Source organism: Leptodactylus fuscus, chromosome 5 (genome assembly GCF_031893055.1).
Source record: "Leptodactylus fuscus isolate aLepFus1 chromosome 5, aLepFus1.hap2, whole genome shotgun sequence".
In the NCBI taxonomy this organism is placed as follows: domain Eukaryota; kingdom Metazoa; phylum Chordata; class Amphibia; order Anura; family Leptodactylidae; genus Leptodactylus; species Leptodactylus fuscus.
In genome coordinates, this window is record NC_134269.1 from 77,402,820 (window position 1) to 77,419,732 (window position 16,913).

General features: G+C 38.6%; 1 protein-coding gene across 9 annotated transcripts in view; it reads right to left on the reverse strand.

Annotated features, from left to right (window-relative positions):
- MYO5A (myosin VA) overlaps nucleotides 1–16,913 on the reverse strand; it is a 117,924-nt gene that overhangs the window by 9,273 nt on the left and 91,738 nt on the right. For 3 of the 9 annotated variants that reach the window (XM_075273455.1, XM_075273453.1, XM_075273454.1), the window contains exons 23-33: nucleotides 16,634–16,727; nucleotides 15,018–15,163; nucleotides 14,828–14,941; nucleotides 13,315–13,458; nucleotides 12,086–12,139; nucleotides 11,635–11,862; nucleotides 8,986–9,086; nucleotides 6,143–6,223; nucleotides 4,123–4,321; nucleotides 3,249–3,323; nucleotides 143–236 (exon numbers count right to left, since the gene is read on the reverse strand). In XM_075273455.1, coding sequence (XP_075129556.1) covers nucleotides 143–236; nucleotides 3,249–3,323; nucleotides 4,123–4,321; nucleotides 6,143–6,223; nucleotides 8,986–9,086; nucleotides 11,635–11,862; nucleotides 12,086–12,139; nucleotides 13,315–13,458; nucleotides 14,828–14,941; nucleotides 15,018–15,163; nucleotides 16,634–16,727 — 1,330 coding nt within the window. The remainder of the gene's footprint in view (nucleotides 1–142; nucleotides 237–3,248; nucleotides 3,324–4,122; nucleotides 4,322–6,142; nucleotides 6,224–8,985; nucleotides 9,087–11,634; nucleotides 11,863–12,085; nucleotides 12,140–13,314; nucleotides 13,459–14,827; nucleotides 14,942–15,017; nucleotides 15,164–16,633; nucleotides 16,728–16,913) is intronic. The other 6 variants (XM_075273459.1, XM_075273462.1, XM_075273457.1 and 3 more) reach the window with 3 other exon arrangements.

Genomic DNA, 16,913 nt, shown 5'->3' on the forward strand with positions numbered 1-16,913 from the left:
TGATTTCTGAGCTGGTAAGCTGTAAAACCTAATACAAGGTAACAACGGGGAAAAAAGCACGAGCTACACACCATAGTTATTTTTTATAAATGAATAAAAATAACACACTGCACAACTGTTACTATAAAAACTATAGCATTACCTTCCAGCTCTCCGATTTTCTTAGCAAATACTTTCAGCTGCTTTTTCAGCTTCCTGACTGTCTTATCTTGCTTCTCAAGTTGCTCCATTAGATCCTACAGATAAAAATGTTTTTAAATAACTACACCCTTTAAACATGTTTAGATTCCACATTACAGATAAGACAAAACAAAAGTGAATGAAGTAGTAAGTAGGTAACAGCGCCATAAAGTGGCTTTCTGATAGGAAACGCTTATCTGGGTGCACAGTACCAAGGCAACTTATACTATATAATGGATTATAGATAGATTAAATGCTTTAATATCAAATATAGCTAAAAGAGGTTGTAGGCTGTTCACCAAAAGGTTGTATCATTTTTCAAAAAATTTGTTTTAAAGGTAACCTGTCAGTAGAGCCGTGCTGTCAATACCTGCACCAATACCATAAAGGGGATCAATAGGAGCAAGCAGGTTCTAAGATTAATCCCTTTCCTCCACTCTCTACCGTCTTTTTAACTATTTCTACTATGTTTCTAACAAGCCAACCCTATGACATTGTCACACGCACAGAGGAGCAACTAATCACTACTTGCTACAATGCAGGCCACTCTTTTTGACAACCTTTATTTTTTTGTGTGCATTTTGTTCTATTTTGAATATTTCTTCATTTTTTCCCTATCCTTTTGCTGATAAAAACACAATTTTGGTTGTCAAATGACACTAAGCATAACATTCTAGGTGAAATATTAGGGGGCACCGAATGTGTTTGAAAGGTGGATGCAGTATAAGGAAATGTACTTCCTAGTAAAAAAACAAACAAAAAAAAAAAAAAGAAAACAAAAAAAAACAAACAAACCCAGCAACTGAAATTAGATAGAAAGATCAGTCTTTTGCCATCATCTCCATGTAGTTTCCAGTGACTCCAGATTGTGTACATGTCGCACATGGATGACATCTGTGCGCCACCTGTACCTCCACAGCCCTGTTCCCTGAGATCCGTGAGCTGGGGCCAAATGGACAGGAATAGGGCCTGTCCCAAGTTTTGTTCTCAGCTCACAGGAAATACACAATTGTGTAAAATGGTCATGTGCATGAGGCCTAAGAGAGAAGTCTATCGGTCTTTGAAATCTCTCCAGTTCTAATATTAAATATATTTTATAATATAAAGTCCAAAACCAATTCCCATATTAGCAATGCGGTCTTACAAGGGATTTATAGAGAGGCAGAATTACATTGGAACTGCTGATTTTTATGACTATTCTATTCTTAAGAGATTTACAATTAATTTGGAACTTAGATTTATTAAATTTATTTTTGGAAACCATATTTCTTTTTTGGTTAACTGCCTAGAAGACTAGATTGATCCCTGCATCTCAAATATCACATACAGAGTGGGTCTCCTGGAGGGCAGCAGAGAATCTGTAAACTTGATAACCCTGAGTCACCGCCTTTTATTATGTATCCTGGCATATGTCAAGTACTTTCTATTCTTTATTTTCATTTATGTATCCTAAATAAACTTATTTTTGATTTAAAGAAAAAAAAAAGGATGTGTATTTAGAATCTGCTGTAACTACCTGTTTTGAAGAATATACACATTATCTTTTGTGAAATGGTCCAATTGCATAGAAATTTTCCAGCCCCTTTCTTCTTTTAGCCACACTTCTATGCATTAGCGACCCTATAACCCCTACCACCTATCCCTACCCACCTGTCTCTAACCAACCCTTTGTCTCCAAATTTCTTGTCTACTCTTGCCTAATCTAATCTCTCTCACCTGTCTTCTTGAGCTCTTACAATGTTGTTTCAGCACTCTACTGAATCTGCCCTTACACGTCTCCAATGAACATTTTACAGCCAAACCTAATGGTAACTATTCTCTTCTTAATCTTAAAGGGGCTCTATCACTGGAAAAAGTCATTTTTAACTAACCACACCTTTGCATAGCCTTTAGAAAGGCTATTCCACACCTACCTTTAGTATATAGATTGCCTCAGTGGTTTCTGAATAAGTCCGTTTCTATTCATATGCTAATTACACTGGTGCACGATACATCGTGCACACCTTTCCTGTTGTTTCCTATGGGAGGCTGCTGCTGACTCAGCTTCCTGTTTGCCTCACACACATAGGAGATAATAGAAGAGAGGAGGCTGCTGGGAACTTCCTGTACTCGCTGAAAGCTCATTAGCAGATTAATAAAAACGGACTTATACAGAAACCACTGAATGCTACAAGAAGATTCCTGGTAAGCACTGCATAAAAAACACTTCTAGGGAATGTTGACACAGTGGAATTTAGATAGGAATTTGGAGTAGTCATCAATCTCAAAAACTTCACAAAAATTGGCCTAGTAAAATCCATGCCAATTCTCCACCTTAAAATCAGCTCCAAATTTCTCTGTGTGAACATATCCTTACATTACAAAAGCCATTACATATGAAACAGGATTAATTAAAATATGTTTTCCATAATTTAACATTAATGACCTATTCTTAGAATAGATCATCAGTATTAGATTAGGGACCAATCAGCTTCGCCCAATGTGTACAGGTCATGAATGATACAACTGAATGGGATTCTGCAATAACCAAGCCCCTACAGTACAACAGGCACTACATAATGTATAGAGCTGTGCCTGCTTCCGGATAACTGAGGCCACTTATAATTAGCTGACAGGGGCTTCCAGGAGTCAGACCACTACCAGTCAAATATTGATGAACTATCCTAAAGCATGGTTCATCAATATCGAAGCCTAGGAAAAACCCTTCTAATACTGAAGACACTGAAAATGACCAGATTAGAATAAATTAGAGATACTTACTCTGTTCACAAGCAAAAGGAGTTTACCGTAATGCGGTACTTTATACAGGGTCAACTGGACATATAATGTGATTGACTTACTAAGCATGCAAACTTGCCTTTATAGCTGGAGTTAGTAAGAAAAGGTGCATTTGTCACAGGACTCAACATGAAGACATTAAACAATGCAACGGAAAGCTGTGGTGTAATGAACAGGGCGCAGCCTCTTCACACAAACATATCTAAAGAGGCAGCCAGCGGGCTGAACTGCTGTTAGTTCTCTAGGACATGGCTAAGGCGACAGAACAATCAGGCACATGATTTACATACAATGATCCGTCTGTAAAGTGAAATCCGGTACGACTGATACTTCATGGGATCATCTGCATATAACTCCTCAAAATACTGAAAAAACAGGCAGAATGGATGGACCCTCTTTCTGTAGTAGATTACTTAATAAATGTCAATACATATGCCCAGACACTATGGATCACACTAATACATTCTAAGATTTTATATATAGATTTTCATGAAATTCTTAACAAATGACCTAGAAATTCACTTTATTTAGGCTACACTTCTGCAGTACTAGACTGCATCAAAAGGTAGAAATACTAACAAGTATTGTGCAGGGTTTTTATAATACATATAATAATCTATGCCATAACTTAATTGTCTACACCCAATACCTTGAAAGCTGCATGTGGGTCCCCAGCTACTCACAGCTAGACACTACTGTATACTAATGGTACTAGGGGTGGTCATACTGTGACTGCGGTATAACTTGGTGTGAGGGCCAAACCAATATCACTGGTAGTTTTTACAAGAGTAAGAGACACTTCACTGTCAGATCTTCAATCAGCTTTTTACCTCCATCTTCCTTATTCAGTATGGCTCAATATCAGCTGTATTTTTAAAAGTGGTAAAAAATGGTACACAATTCTAGATATGATTTTTTTTTTTTTTAATGAAAGCTATAGCAAAGTTTTTTTTCTATTTTAGGCACATTGGGGCAATTAAAAAAACAACAACAAACAAACTGGTTGTAAAGGTGACCATTGCCTTTGAACTAACAAATGAGATTTAATGAGAGCAATGAAGAAGCAATGATGATACCAATGTAAATGAATCGTTTATGGCATGTAGTGATCCAAAGATTGAGATTAGCTGTATATTCAAGGTTTAGCTCTTTTACATTACATACCAAGTTTTCATTGGTCAGCCGAGTAATTTCATGCTGTAAACTGGCTTCAATACGCGCCTCAGGAGGCAGCTGAAGATTTTGGGCAAGGAGCTGTTGCTGACGATTGTTCTCTTCCTTTAGACCCTGGATCTCTCCTCGGAGAGATTCCACTTCGTTTTCATAGCTCTTCTTTTGAGTTTGTAGTTGTGACTCTAGAACCCTATAATGTAGGAAGACAGCACTTAATACATACAATTACTATTGCTCACAAGCAAGCATAGTGTCCAGCAGCAAAGCTCCATCTCCCCTCATCACCACTGCAAGCGGAACAATAGTTTTAGCTACCACTTAGGAAAGCACTCTGGTAGTAGATAGGGGAACACGAAAAGGGCAAAGATAAGCTAAGGCGGTAAAAAATAAATCCATTTTGGTTAGGAATTGTAACAACCATTAGTAAACTGTTAGAAATATCTTACTTGGGATCACCAATAGTCACACTTGTTATGGAGTACTTAGTCTACAAATTGTTTGCTACAAGCACTAGTATAGGGATACCAACAAATGTTCTTAATAAACATTATCTCAAGCGCTAGTAAAAGGCATATAATACACAGGCCTGAGGCCTACAGCTGCACAACTTCTACATCCTCTTCTGTTACACTGTTGTTCATGAGGATATTGTATGAATCCAACTTACTATTCCCATCAATGTACATACATATACCCAGTACTCTAACCAGCTAATGCAGGTATCAGGCCTGTAACTGCAAGCACTGATATAATTCAGCATAGATGTACAATATTAAAAACCTATATTCATGTTTAATTTCTTAAAGGAGTTTTTGCTGGTGTGGAATTCCTTTTATAAAATTGCTAGTAATGGGTCTAAAAAATAAACGCAGCAATACTGACCTCACCTAAGAGCCTGCCGGTCTCTGCTTTCTGGTGCCTCTCAACACAGCAAAGGACGCTCTGGAAATGGCTGCTGCAGGCCGGCTGAGAGGGATCAGGAAGTGTAAACCATTGGCAACCCTAAGCGATGTCACAACAGGAGCAGCAGATGGGACTGGAGAGGACGGAGTTATTTTTTTTACTCATGAACCAGATAGATATAATAGTCATTCTTATGACGAAACGCTTTAATGATTTCTTAATGTATCTGTTTTTTAGGCCTCCATTTAACAATATAAAAATAAACTCGATCCTACTACCTCCATGATCTGATCAAGTAAAGTAAAACAGAGCAAAAAAAAAAAACTTTTTAAAGGATTTTGTCCTGATGTTCTCACTTATGAGCTTATCGTAAGAGAAGGTATATTCATTCTATATGGAAATTATTTCCAAAGTCTAATTGGTAATAAAACAAGAAAAGAACAATAAAAAAAACAGTAAACTTATCCAGAGAAAATACTATTTTAGAACACCAGAATGTGTATGTAGTATACATTTGAGCCAGGTCAAAACACAATCCAGATACAGCTAGCAAAGTCAAATTTAAAGATTTTTTTTGTTACTGCAAAATTTTTCACAGCTAGGCAATAAAATATGCACCACTGGGGGTTAAGGGTCTATTGCATAGAAAGAGCTATATTGGGAACCCAACACCATTATCGGTGAGGTTGAAGTTTTTTTTTAATCATCATTAAGCAACATTTGTTGGGAAACACACATCTGCTCAAAACTGGCATAGCCTGTACCCATTTTAGCAAGCAGCAGTCAGAAAGGTGAATAAACACCAAAAAAGAAAAAGCAAAACCGCACGCTCTGTGGAAACCCACCACAGTACCCAGTTGTGTGTGTTAAACCTGCACGAATCTAGTTTAAAAGGGATCCAGTTCAATTTCTGGCTCATGTGTTCTTGGATTATAATTTACTGTGTAAAGACTTCAATAATAGAAATATTTAGGCATATCTGCCAATTTGGCTCTTTTCGTCATCCTTAGTATTTAGAATCCTATTCTGTGCATGGTTTAAGCTTTTGGCAGTGTTAGTAAGATGCAAAATGCAGACCACATATTCCAACGGTGATGAATTTTGTAACCTGTTGGCCTGTTTTAACCCTTCATACACCAGCCAGAGCTCTCCATCTTCGTTCAGCATATGGTAATCCTGTGGTAGGGTGCTTTTCAAAATCGTTAAAAAAAAAATAAAAATGATAAAAAAAAGATTGAAGAAAATGATAAAGAGTGAACAAAACAGTAAAAGCCTCTCTTCAAAATAAATTCATGCAGCATGAGAATATCAAATAAGCTGAATAAAACCTAGAAGAATAGTAGTTAAAAGGATGGATTTTGAAAAATGGGCTTTGAGAATAAAATTATATATATATACTAGAGGGATGACCCGGCTTCGCACGGGTATATTACATGTTATGTTTGTGTAGTGGCCTCATAAGAATTGTCCAATTTTGCACTGATGTATTTTGTATGTGGTTTGTGTGTATGTCCATAAGCGTCATGCGATTATGTGTATCTCATTTTGGATATCAGTGAAAAACCTGTGATCAGTTGTTATGGATACCTGGAGTAAAGCTGTATCTAATCCTTCCCCATGCAGTACTGTGTTTAGACGCAAGTATCTAATCCTTGTTGGTGTGGTACTGTGTACAGACGTGTGTATCTAATCCTCCCCCGTGTGGCATTGTGTGAAGAGGCACGTATCTAATCCTCCGGTAAATGAAACTGTGTGCAGACGTGCATATCTAATCTTACAGCATGTGGTACTATGTGCAGACGCGTGTATCTAATCCTCTGGCGTGTGGTACTGTGTGCAGACAGGTGTATCTAATCCCTGGCGTGAGGTACTGTGTGCAGATGCGCGTATCTAATCCTCCCCCGTGTGGTACTGTGTGCAGATGCGCGTATCTAATCCTCCCCCGTGTGATACTGTGTGCGGAGACGCGTATCTAATTCTCTGGCTTGTGGTACTGTGTGCAGAGGCATGTATCTAATCCTCCAAAGTGTGGTACTGTGTGCACACACACGTATCTAATCCTCCCTTGTGTGGTATTGTGTGAAGAGGCGCGTATCTAATCCTTCGGCGTGTGGAACTATGTGTAGACGCGCGTATCTAATCCTACTGCATGTGGTACTGTTTGCAGACACGTGTATCTAATCCTATGGTGTGTACAACCGTGTGCAGACGCGCGTATCTAATCCTCTGGAGTGTGGAACTGTATGTAGATGCGTGTATCTAATCCTACGGCATGTGGTACTCTGTGCAGACGTGTGTATCTAATCCTATGGCGTGTACAAATGTGTGCAGATGCGCGTATCTAATCCTCTGGAGTGTGGAACTGTGTGTAGATGCGCGTATCTAATCCTATGGCAAGTGGTACTGTGTGCAGACACGCGTATCTAATGCTACGACATGTGGTACTGTGTGTAGACGCGCGTATCTAATCCTACGGCATGTGTTACTGTGTGAAGACACTTGTATCTAATCCTATGGCGTGTTCAACTGTGTGAAGACACGTGTATCTAATCCTCCTCTGTGTGGTATTGTGTGAAGAGGCGCGTATCTAATCCTCCCCCGTGTGGTACTGTGTGCAGACGCGCTTATCTAATCCTATGGTGTGTACAAATGTGTGCAGATGCGCGTATCTAATCCTCTGGAGTGTGGAACTATGTGTAGACGTGTGTATCTAATCCTACGGCATGTGGTACTCTGTGCAGACGCGTGTATCTAATCCTATGGTGTGTACAAATGTGTGCAGATGCGCGTATCTAATCCTCTGCAGTGTGGAACTGTGTGTAGACGCCTGTATCTAATCCTTTGGCATGTGGAACCGTGTGCAGTTGCACGTATCAAATCCTTCAGTGTGTGGAACTGTGTGCAGAAGTGCGTATTTAATCCTCTGGTTTGTGGGACTGTGTGCAGATGTGTGTATCTAATCCTCTGGTGTGTGATACTGTGTGCTGATCTGTGTATCTAATCCTCTGATGCGTGTATCTCAGTTTGGATATCAGTGTTGTATTGTGCATGTGGAGTGACCGTGTGTATTGCAGTTGGAATATGAGTGAAAGTCTTGCAGGTTTGTATTGGCTAAGGGGGGGGGGGGGGGCACTGTGTTTGGAATGCTGTATCTCAGCAACGGTATGTCCGAGCGAGTTGGAGTCTCGTCTTAAACCTTCCCGGATACCTGAAGTATCTCTGTACCAAATTTGGTGAAGATCGGTCCAGTCGTTTGGTTCGCATTAGAGTACAGACAGACAGACAGACAGACAGAAATTCATTTTTATAATATAGGGAGATAGATATATATATATATATATATATATATATATATATATATATATATATATATATATATATATATATAAATGCAACCAATAAAAGTATGCCTATGCATAACAATAAGGAAAATGTTCATGACTGTACATTTGGTCATCACATTAGTATTCTTATTAAGTTAGGTAGTGGGTGTAACTCTGAGATAGATTTTAATACATGTGCCAAAATAACAGGACAGGTTCTATATTATAGCATACAAGATGTGTATTCCTATACAATGACAAAATAAAAGCCAACAGGTAATAATTGACAGATATTGTACCTAAAAATGCAGGTATTCTCAACACCCCTTCAACTTTATGTGGCAGCTTTCTAATTTTCAATGATACACCGGTCAGGTCACTAGCTGTCTGGCACATACACACACAAACGTAACACAACCTGCAATGGGCTGTAATATTATTTAGGTTGCACCTAGAAGCAATGTATTGTTATAGTTCTGTCTATCGGACGGGATAAATCTCCCTCTTACCTCTGAGATGAATGAACCTCATGCACACACCACCAATGGTCCAGGGTAAGTAACATTGTACAGTGTAGAGCTTTGACTGCCAACAAGAAGTACATTTAAGAAAATGTATTACAACGTACCTGTTGGTTTCCTTCATGCCAGTATAAGCTTGCGCTATCTCCCTGTGGTCCTTCATTTTCTGCACATCTTCAGAGATAGCTAATGTTTCTGTCATAGTATCCTAAAACAAGAGATTCTGTCAGTATTCCCAAAGCAACCTCATAGCCTGATGTAAATGATTAGGAAAGCCTCTACTGTCTCTTTACAGCCAGGTATTGTAGCTTGCACCTCTGCTGTCATCTGCAGGAACATGTTTATGATGGTTCTCTGATAAATGAGTTTTTGTTTGGGCTATTCAAATAATTTTTGCATCTTTTTGGGGGATAAAATAGGGCTTTATTTTTGTTATTTTTATTTGTGCATGTTTTATGTTTTCTTAATATACGAGAAATGTGAAGAAAAAAAGGAGGAGATACGTGTCTATTTCACATTTTAAATATATTTTTTTTTTATTCTTTTAATAGCACAAAGTGCTACTAAAACAGTTTTTTTAAATATAGTGTCCCTCGGCTGCCTTTTATGTAGGTGACACATATTGTGTAGCTGGGGGTGATGCTAGAACCTGTGATGTGGGTGGGGTAGTGGTGTTCGGACTTTATTCTGTTATCTGGGAAGTGAATGGGCCTAATGAGGAGGGAGCCTCGGCCCGTCGACACCGCGGCTGGTTCAACCCCGGAATCCGAGGCAAGAAGTTTCATCTCGCTTCTTTTTTTCTGCGACTAGCTAGCAGAAGAAAGAAGTGAGCGGCTGCCATTGAAGTAAATGGTAACCGATTTTGGCACGGGATTTTGAGGCGGATTCCGCGTCCAAATCCGCTGCCAAAAAACTCTGCGAGAATTGAGCCTAGCTCTGCAAGAGACGTGCAGGTACGTCTTTGCAGAGTTAGACTAGGTCTACGGGTTGTCCGAAAAAGGTTAATGAAAACCTCTACATATAATGGCCATTGATTAACCATTCCAAAAACTAGTCTAGCCTTTACAACACGAAATACCTACATTAATATATTCTTTTAATGTAAATATTGCTTACATACTTAGATTACAGGAGTTGGTGGCTGAGATGGTACGAGATAAGACTTGTTAAAAAAAAGTTAAGGCCGTTAATGTCCAGGGAAGGAGAATTCTTATCTTACCAATAATCACTATATATAGTAAACACACTCTGTAAATCAAAGTATATCAATGTATCATAACATAAAGGATTTCTGCTAGACATGAGAGGTACAAGCAGCATTTTATGACTTGGTATAAACACACACATTTATGAAGCTGGGTTAAAGAGCAGCAACCTATCTACTTCTAAAACTCTATGAATTTTTGGCTGTGATGGTTTACAACAAAATCTATAATAGGAGGAGCGAATGACTGCAATGAAAGTACACTACGTGGTCATTCGTCATATTAGAGCATCTCACTTGACAAATGGAATACAGAAGCACAAAAACGGCCAAGGAAAGTCATCTTAGAGGTTGTTGCACATTAAATGCCATGAAGGGTAGGCGGCAAATGAGTTTGCTGCATCAAGTATCTAGCTATATTAAATAACAAAAGGATTATTGCATTACATGCACAAAGCTAAGGCAGCAATAATAGCAATTGTTACCTTATCATCCTTTATTACCAAAAAATTGTTGAGCAAATAAATGAAAAGAGGAAAAAAAAAACACTTGGTCAGAAAAGACTTACCAGTAAGATTATGGCACACTGTAAGTAACACAATGTCTAGGAATAGAGACAATAAAAGGAGCAACCACCACTGAACATTTATAGGAATAGGAAGGTCACTACACTATTCTATGTTCTGTCCAGCTGTACATCCAGGTGAAATGCATTCTCCATATTGATAGTTGTTGACTTCTCTGAAATGCTGGTGTCATTGCCCATATTAAAGTGATGGTGAATGTAAAGATGGAGTTTTTGTAAAGAGAAATATTCTGTAACAAGGGAATATAACGGTTTGTACTAAAAGTCTATTGCTCAGTTCCTAAAGTATGGATGTGAACCTAATGATCATTATCTCTTTTGTAACCAATGATATCTATAATTATCATCAGTTCAATGTAGAATTTAAAGGATCACAACAACCCCCCAAAAAAGTGATAGTAGTGAAGAGGAGCTAAACCTGATCTCATCCTCTGTCACTTTCTGCAGAATCCTGATACAAACAATCTTGTAAAAATTTTGTAGAAAAAAACCCAAACAATAAGGTGTTAAAAGGTATTTACCCATAAGGAGGAATTATTACACCATGTATGTACTGCTAAAAGTTCTGGGAAAGGAATAAGCAAATAAGCCCTCCTTTGTGAAAACGGGGGACTAGCTTTAGCACTTCCATTTGGGAGACTGACATTAGTCGTAATGTAGACAGAGGACAGCAGGGAAAATCCTGCTACAACCAGATAAGACTGGAAGTGGAAAGAGGAGGGAATATGGCATAGATCCTGCAGCACCATGAGAACATTTATTTATAGATTTTCCATTATTACATTTAATAATATAAAAAAATTATGCATTTTATGTGTTCAGTGTTCTTTTAAAGAGACAAAGGTAAAAAAAAAACAAAAAAAAAACCCCATAAACACACCACACACATTGGTAGGGGTCTCCTAAATTAGGCCAGCTTTCAATTGACACATTAAATTAGGTTTAGCCATAAGTGGTGCATCTCACCTTGTGTGGGATAGCTTCCATCTGACTCACTAGCTGTGATCGGAGAATGAGTACTTCCTCTTTCCGCACTTCTAATTCCTCGCTGACAGATGTCATTTGTTCTAGCAGCACCTTATATACCGGAGACCCTGGCCCAGATGGATCTGGGGAAACTTTCTCTGTAATAGCTCTCCTTAACTCATTTAATTCATTCTTCAACTTCTTGTTCTCAGATTCCAGTTCTTGACGCTAACAAGGAAATGAAGGAATACGTTTAAGTGATGTGACCCATATGAAATTTAGCAGTAAAACTTCTATACTTTTTGTTCACATTAAATACTAGGACCACATTTTGATTTTTAATATATATGTTCAGTTGCTACTGACAATTTGATTTTACAGTAACATACAGAAATTTGGTTTAAAAGTAAAAGCCAATCAATGGTAAAGAATACAGTTCTCATTTTGTTACCTTGAGAGATTCATACTCCAGCTCAGTGCTTCTTACTGGTGACTTTGCTTCCTCCTTAAAATACATTTAAAAATATAAAAAGATTAGAAGGAATAATAATAAAATAGACCACTTCTCAGAATTCTCTAAGGGCTCGTTCACATCAGCGTTCGGGTCTCCGTAGTTCAGGTTTCCGTTTCCTGCCTAAAACAGAGGCAGGAGACGGAAACCTGCAGGAGTCTCTCTCACCCATTCATTTGAATGGGTGAGAGAGATGTCCGGCCCTGAGCGGCGGTGAGCGTTTTAGGCTCTCCGCCACGAAACCGGGTTTTATAATCCGGACACAGAGTCGGACATGCAGTACTCTGTGTCCTAAAATGCTCACCGCCGCTCACGGCCGGACCCGGTCTGAGCTTTCCGACTTCTGGCATGCAGAAGACGGAAAACTCAGAACGGACAGGAGAACGCTAGTGTGAACCTAGCGTAAGTCTCATCCCAGCCAGTAACATTTTCAGATTCCATAAGACACACACTATCTGGCTAATCTTGAATATTTATTTCAATAGAGAGATAGCGATAAACCACTGCTGGACACCTCTGACTAAGCTAATCTACAAAGTGATCGGGCATGTTGAAATTCAACATGTCCAGTCATTGTTTCTTCTTCAGGCAGTCAGGCTGAAAAACCAAACATGTTAGATTGTTGGAAATTCCAACTTCATGCGAATTGGTGGAAGATCCCCGTTCATGCAGGAAAATTTACCAATACATATCGTGTATATTAAGGCAGGTTAATGATACTCCTAAAATTGTTAATGACTGCATAAGTGGACAACGTAAAAACAATAAAAACACTATTAAATACTAAAAATAACTTTCATTACCTATTGTGTTTATCATTTGTTACTTTTTCAAAATGTAATTGTATTATTTCATATAATGACCACATACTATTTGGGTAGGTTCATATTAAAGTTTTTAATGTCTATTGTTTTCATCCGTCATAGTATAAGAGCAACGCATATTAACTGTAGAATGCAGACAGAGCAGCCTCAGCTTCTGTCATGTTTTTTACATTAGAGTCAATGGGAACAGACTCAGTGACGGACACAAATGGTGCTCTCTCTACCTAACGCTGTTAAAGTCAGTTGTTCTCATCCTATGATGGATGAGAGTAATGGAAGCTCACAAAGTCTCATTCAATATAAAAAAACAAACAAAACATAAGTGGTTTAGGAGATATTGGGTACCTGGCTCTTTGTTTTATTGATCAATTCTTCCTTTTTATCCAGATCATCTTGCAACACTTGTTTCTCCTGTTCCAGTTCTTTTACCCTTTTCTGAAGCTTGAGGAATAAGGACATGTCCAGAGGAGCTTTCTTATCGGCTGGCTCCTGCAAAGTGATAAAAGGAAAATAAAGTGTCTTAAGAGACTACATTTTTTTTTACAGGATAATAGTTAATGGGTATTAGTTGCCCCTGTAGATGTGAATATTGCCCAACACTATCCAGGTTTCAATACTGTGTTCTACTGACACTACCAACCATGGTATATTTTTCCGGAAAGAAGAAACAGTGTGTTGGATTTCATTGTACCAGATCTTCTCTTCTCATTGGAAATAAACAACCTCCACAGGTAGCGGCTCATTCCGCTCTCTTCATTGAGCCAAGCTGAGTCTAAATGTGTATGGAGGGCGCTACTAAAGATGAATATGCTAAATAATTGTATACATTTACTAAACACCTAAAACTTCACACTACACCCGCACAGCCTCTATTGCTCTAGCACTTGAAGTCGGCCATTGCAAACAATCATTCATGTGTAATATCAAAAAGACGCGTAATATTAAAAAAATGGCATTCCAAAATAGTTAGGATTGGCAATCTCAGTCATCTTTTATCTTAAAGGTAACCTCTGCTCCTTCTTTGCTATAAAGTCATGGGGGTGATCTTATCAGTGATTGACAGATTTCTCAGTATGCGCAGTTGTAGAGGAGAGGCTATTAATCACAGGTAGGCTTCTCTTGCTCTATAACATGATACCTGCTAATCACACTGCATTTTCCTGGTAACAGGTTCCTTTTATAAGTTTACAGCCAGCTTTACACTAAAAGAGCACATTCTCCAATAACAGAGTCATTTAATGTTGATCAATAGGAATACTTTTATGTCATGCAATATAGAATGATACTAAGAAGAAAATGTACCCACTTTGATATATAACATATTAGGCTTTTCTTCAAATCCACATTAGATGTTGACTTGGATGTGCATCATTCTGCATTGACTCACATAATATTGCTTCACTGTGACTCAAATCATATGAAAGTTTTATCATGACAGTTAGACTGTCTGTGTCCAAAATCTCTTGCCAGTCCACCAGATGGCATTTTTCTCAAATATGTTATTCAAAACAAGATGCAATTTAATGGCTACATAAGGAGATGGCAGACACTGTATTGTAGCCAGTATCATTAGCGCCAAAAACTTAGTATTTACAGAGATCATGAACATCTGTTAAAGCTACTCTGTACAGAGAGCAATGGATATGTTCTTATATAGATAAACAGTCCCAAACAACCCCTTTTTTGCAAAAAAAATATAAATAAATAAAATAAAAATAATAATGAAGTTTGCACGGTGTTCAGCATTACATGGCAGTCATTCAAATGAATGACTGTCAAGAATATGCCAGAACTGAGTCTCATTTCCTGGCATCAGCTTATTCCAAAGCAACTAAACTGAACTCTGTGTTATCCTCACCTCATTGCGGTATGGAAAGTCTTCTGACTCTGTGATTTCTGAACTAAAGGTGTATTCAGACTCATTACTACTGTGTGTGGAGTCCGTCCTCTTGTGTCCAGGCTTTGGAAGACTCTATAACATGAACAATATTATTAGAGTGACACAATTTTTTTTATATTGTTCTAGACATATTAAGTGTCTAACCTACCATGGTACTCATTTCTTCTTTAATGTCATCATATCGCTCCTCCAAGCGACTGAATTCGTTGAGAAGATTTTGATATCTCAGCCTCTCATCATTTAACTCAAGTTCAAGCTCCTTTGTTTCTTGCAATAATTTTTTCTCCATATCCTCTAGTAAATATTAAGAAAAAAAGAATGTTAACACATTAAACAAGAAGTCTATGTTGCATTGTTTTATAGTCTTCATAGCAACACCCTGATATACTTATTTTATTATGCTAAATTTCAGTATGAGAACATATATAACAGAGCAAAAGAGCTGTAGAAAGGCAAAACCCTGGTCATGCACTTCAGCTATAAGCAGTGTTTTACAGCAGTCTATAACACTAGTTTCTAAAAGGAAAATATGCCATATTTTAGGGGGGTACACAGATTTTTTTAACAGAAGGCACAGAGCAAGACCATAGCTTTGAGATTATGTTATTGTACTGTTTTTGGATAGGCAGTATTTGCCCTTGAATCTAGGAGAAATACTGCTCTATATTACAGAGTTTACAGTCAATGTGGATAGGCAGCCCTGGGAATTCTGCGGCTACAGTCTCAATCATTGTATAAACTGTAGCAACATTGCTTAAAGAGGACCTTTCTCCTCCTGGGGCACATGTGGTGTAATACATCGCTAGATAGCCAACAGTGTGCTGAATTCAGTGCACTATCGGCTTTCACGTTCTGTGCCCCCGGTGAAGAGCTATCGGTGCCGGTACCGTAGCTCTTCACTGGCAGAAGGGTGTTTCTGACAGTCAGTCAAGAACGCCCTTCTCTCACAGTACAGCGCTATAGACGCTACTGTGAGGGAGTCATTGCTTACCGCCCAGGGATGACGCTGAGCAGTGAAGAACGCCCACCCTAGTTCTCGTCTGTGGACGAGTGCTATCAGGAGGAGGGGTGGAGGCGTTCCTCAACGCTCTCACAGTACAGCGCAATAGACGCTGCTGTGAGGAAGGGTGTTCCTGCTGACTGTCAGAAACGACCTTCGGACAGTGAAGAGCTACGGTACCGGCACCGATAGCTCTTCATCAGGGGCACAGAACAGGAAAGCAGAGAGTGTGCTGAATTCAGTGCACTGTTGGCTTTCTAGCGGTGTATTACACCGCATGTGCCCCTGGAGGTGAAAGGTCCTCTTTAACCCTTAAGTACTATCATGGTATCTATCATAATGATATGTGTATGATAGTGGTGTATGACAGACACCATGATAGCACTTAAGGGTTAAAGGTGTTGTCTAAGGAAGATAATTCAAGTCATCACAGAAATGAGAAAAATGCTCTTTATGTGTGTTTGTAGTTTTGATGGACTCTAACAGACCTAATATTATGTGGATAGCCTTTCATCGGAATAGCTACTATTGAACATTGGATGCTGAAAGAGAAATACTTGGCTGGCCACAGCTTGCCCTAGCAAAATCAACTATTCATTCAGTAGATGGGTGTGGCGATTAGCTGAACACCCCAATTGCTGCATTTTGGTTTTAATGGTCTTTAAACAGAGCAAATATAGTAATTTCGGTATATTAAGAAATATTATCTCAGCAGACAAGGTAATGTTTCACATATAACAATTCAGAAATCTAATGGTACATACCGGTCATGCGTTTGGCTTGTTCCTGGATTAAGATATTTAACTCGTCCTTCTCTGCTTTCAACAATGCATTCTGTTCTTTAAGTTCAGACACCAGCTGTAAAATAAAGCAAAACATTAACTGTTCAGTACTACAAAACTTTCTCCTTACTAGGTAAGAATGTAAGGTAAGAAAGGTACAAAGTAAAGCTAGATTTATCCAATGCAGGTGAAATACAACTGCAGAGTCTGAAGAACAGATGGACTGTGGGAACCAGGAACTGATACTCCCACGGGTAGGAAA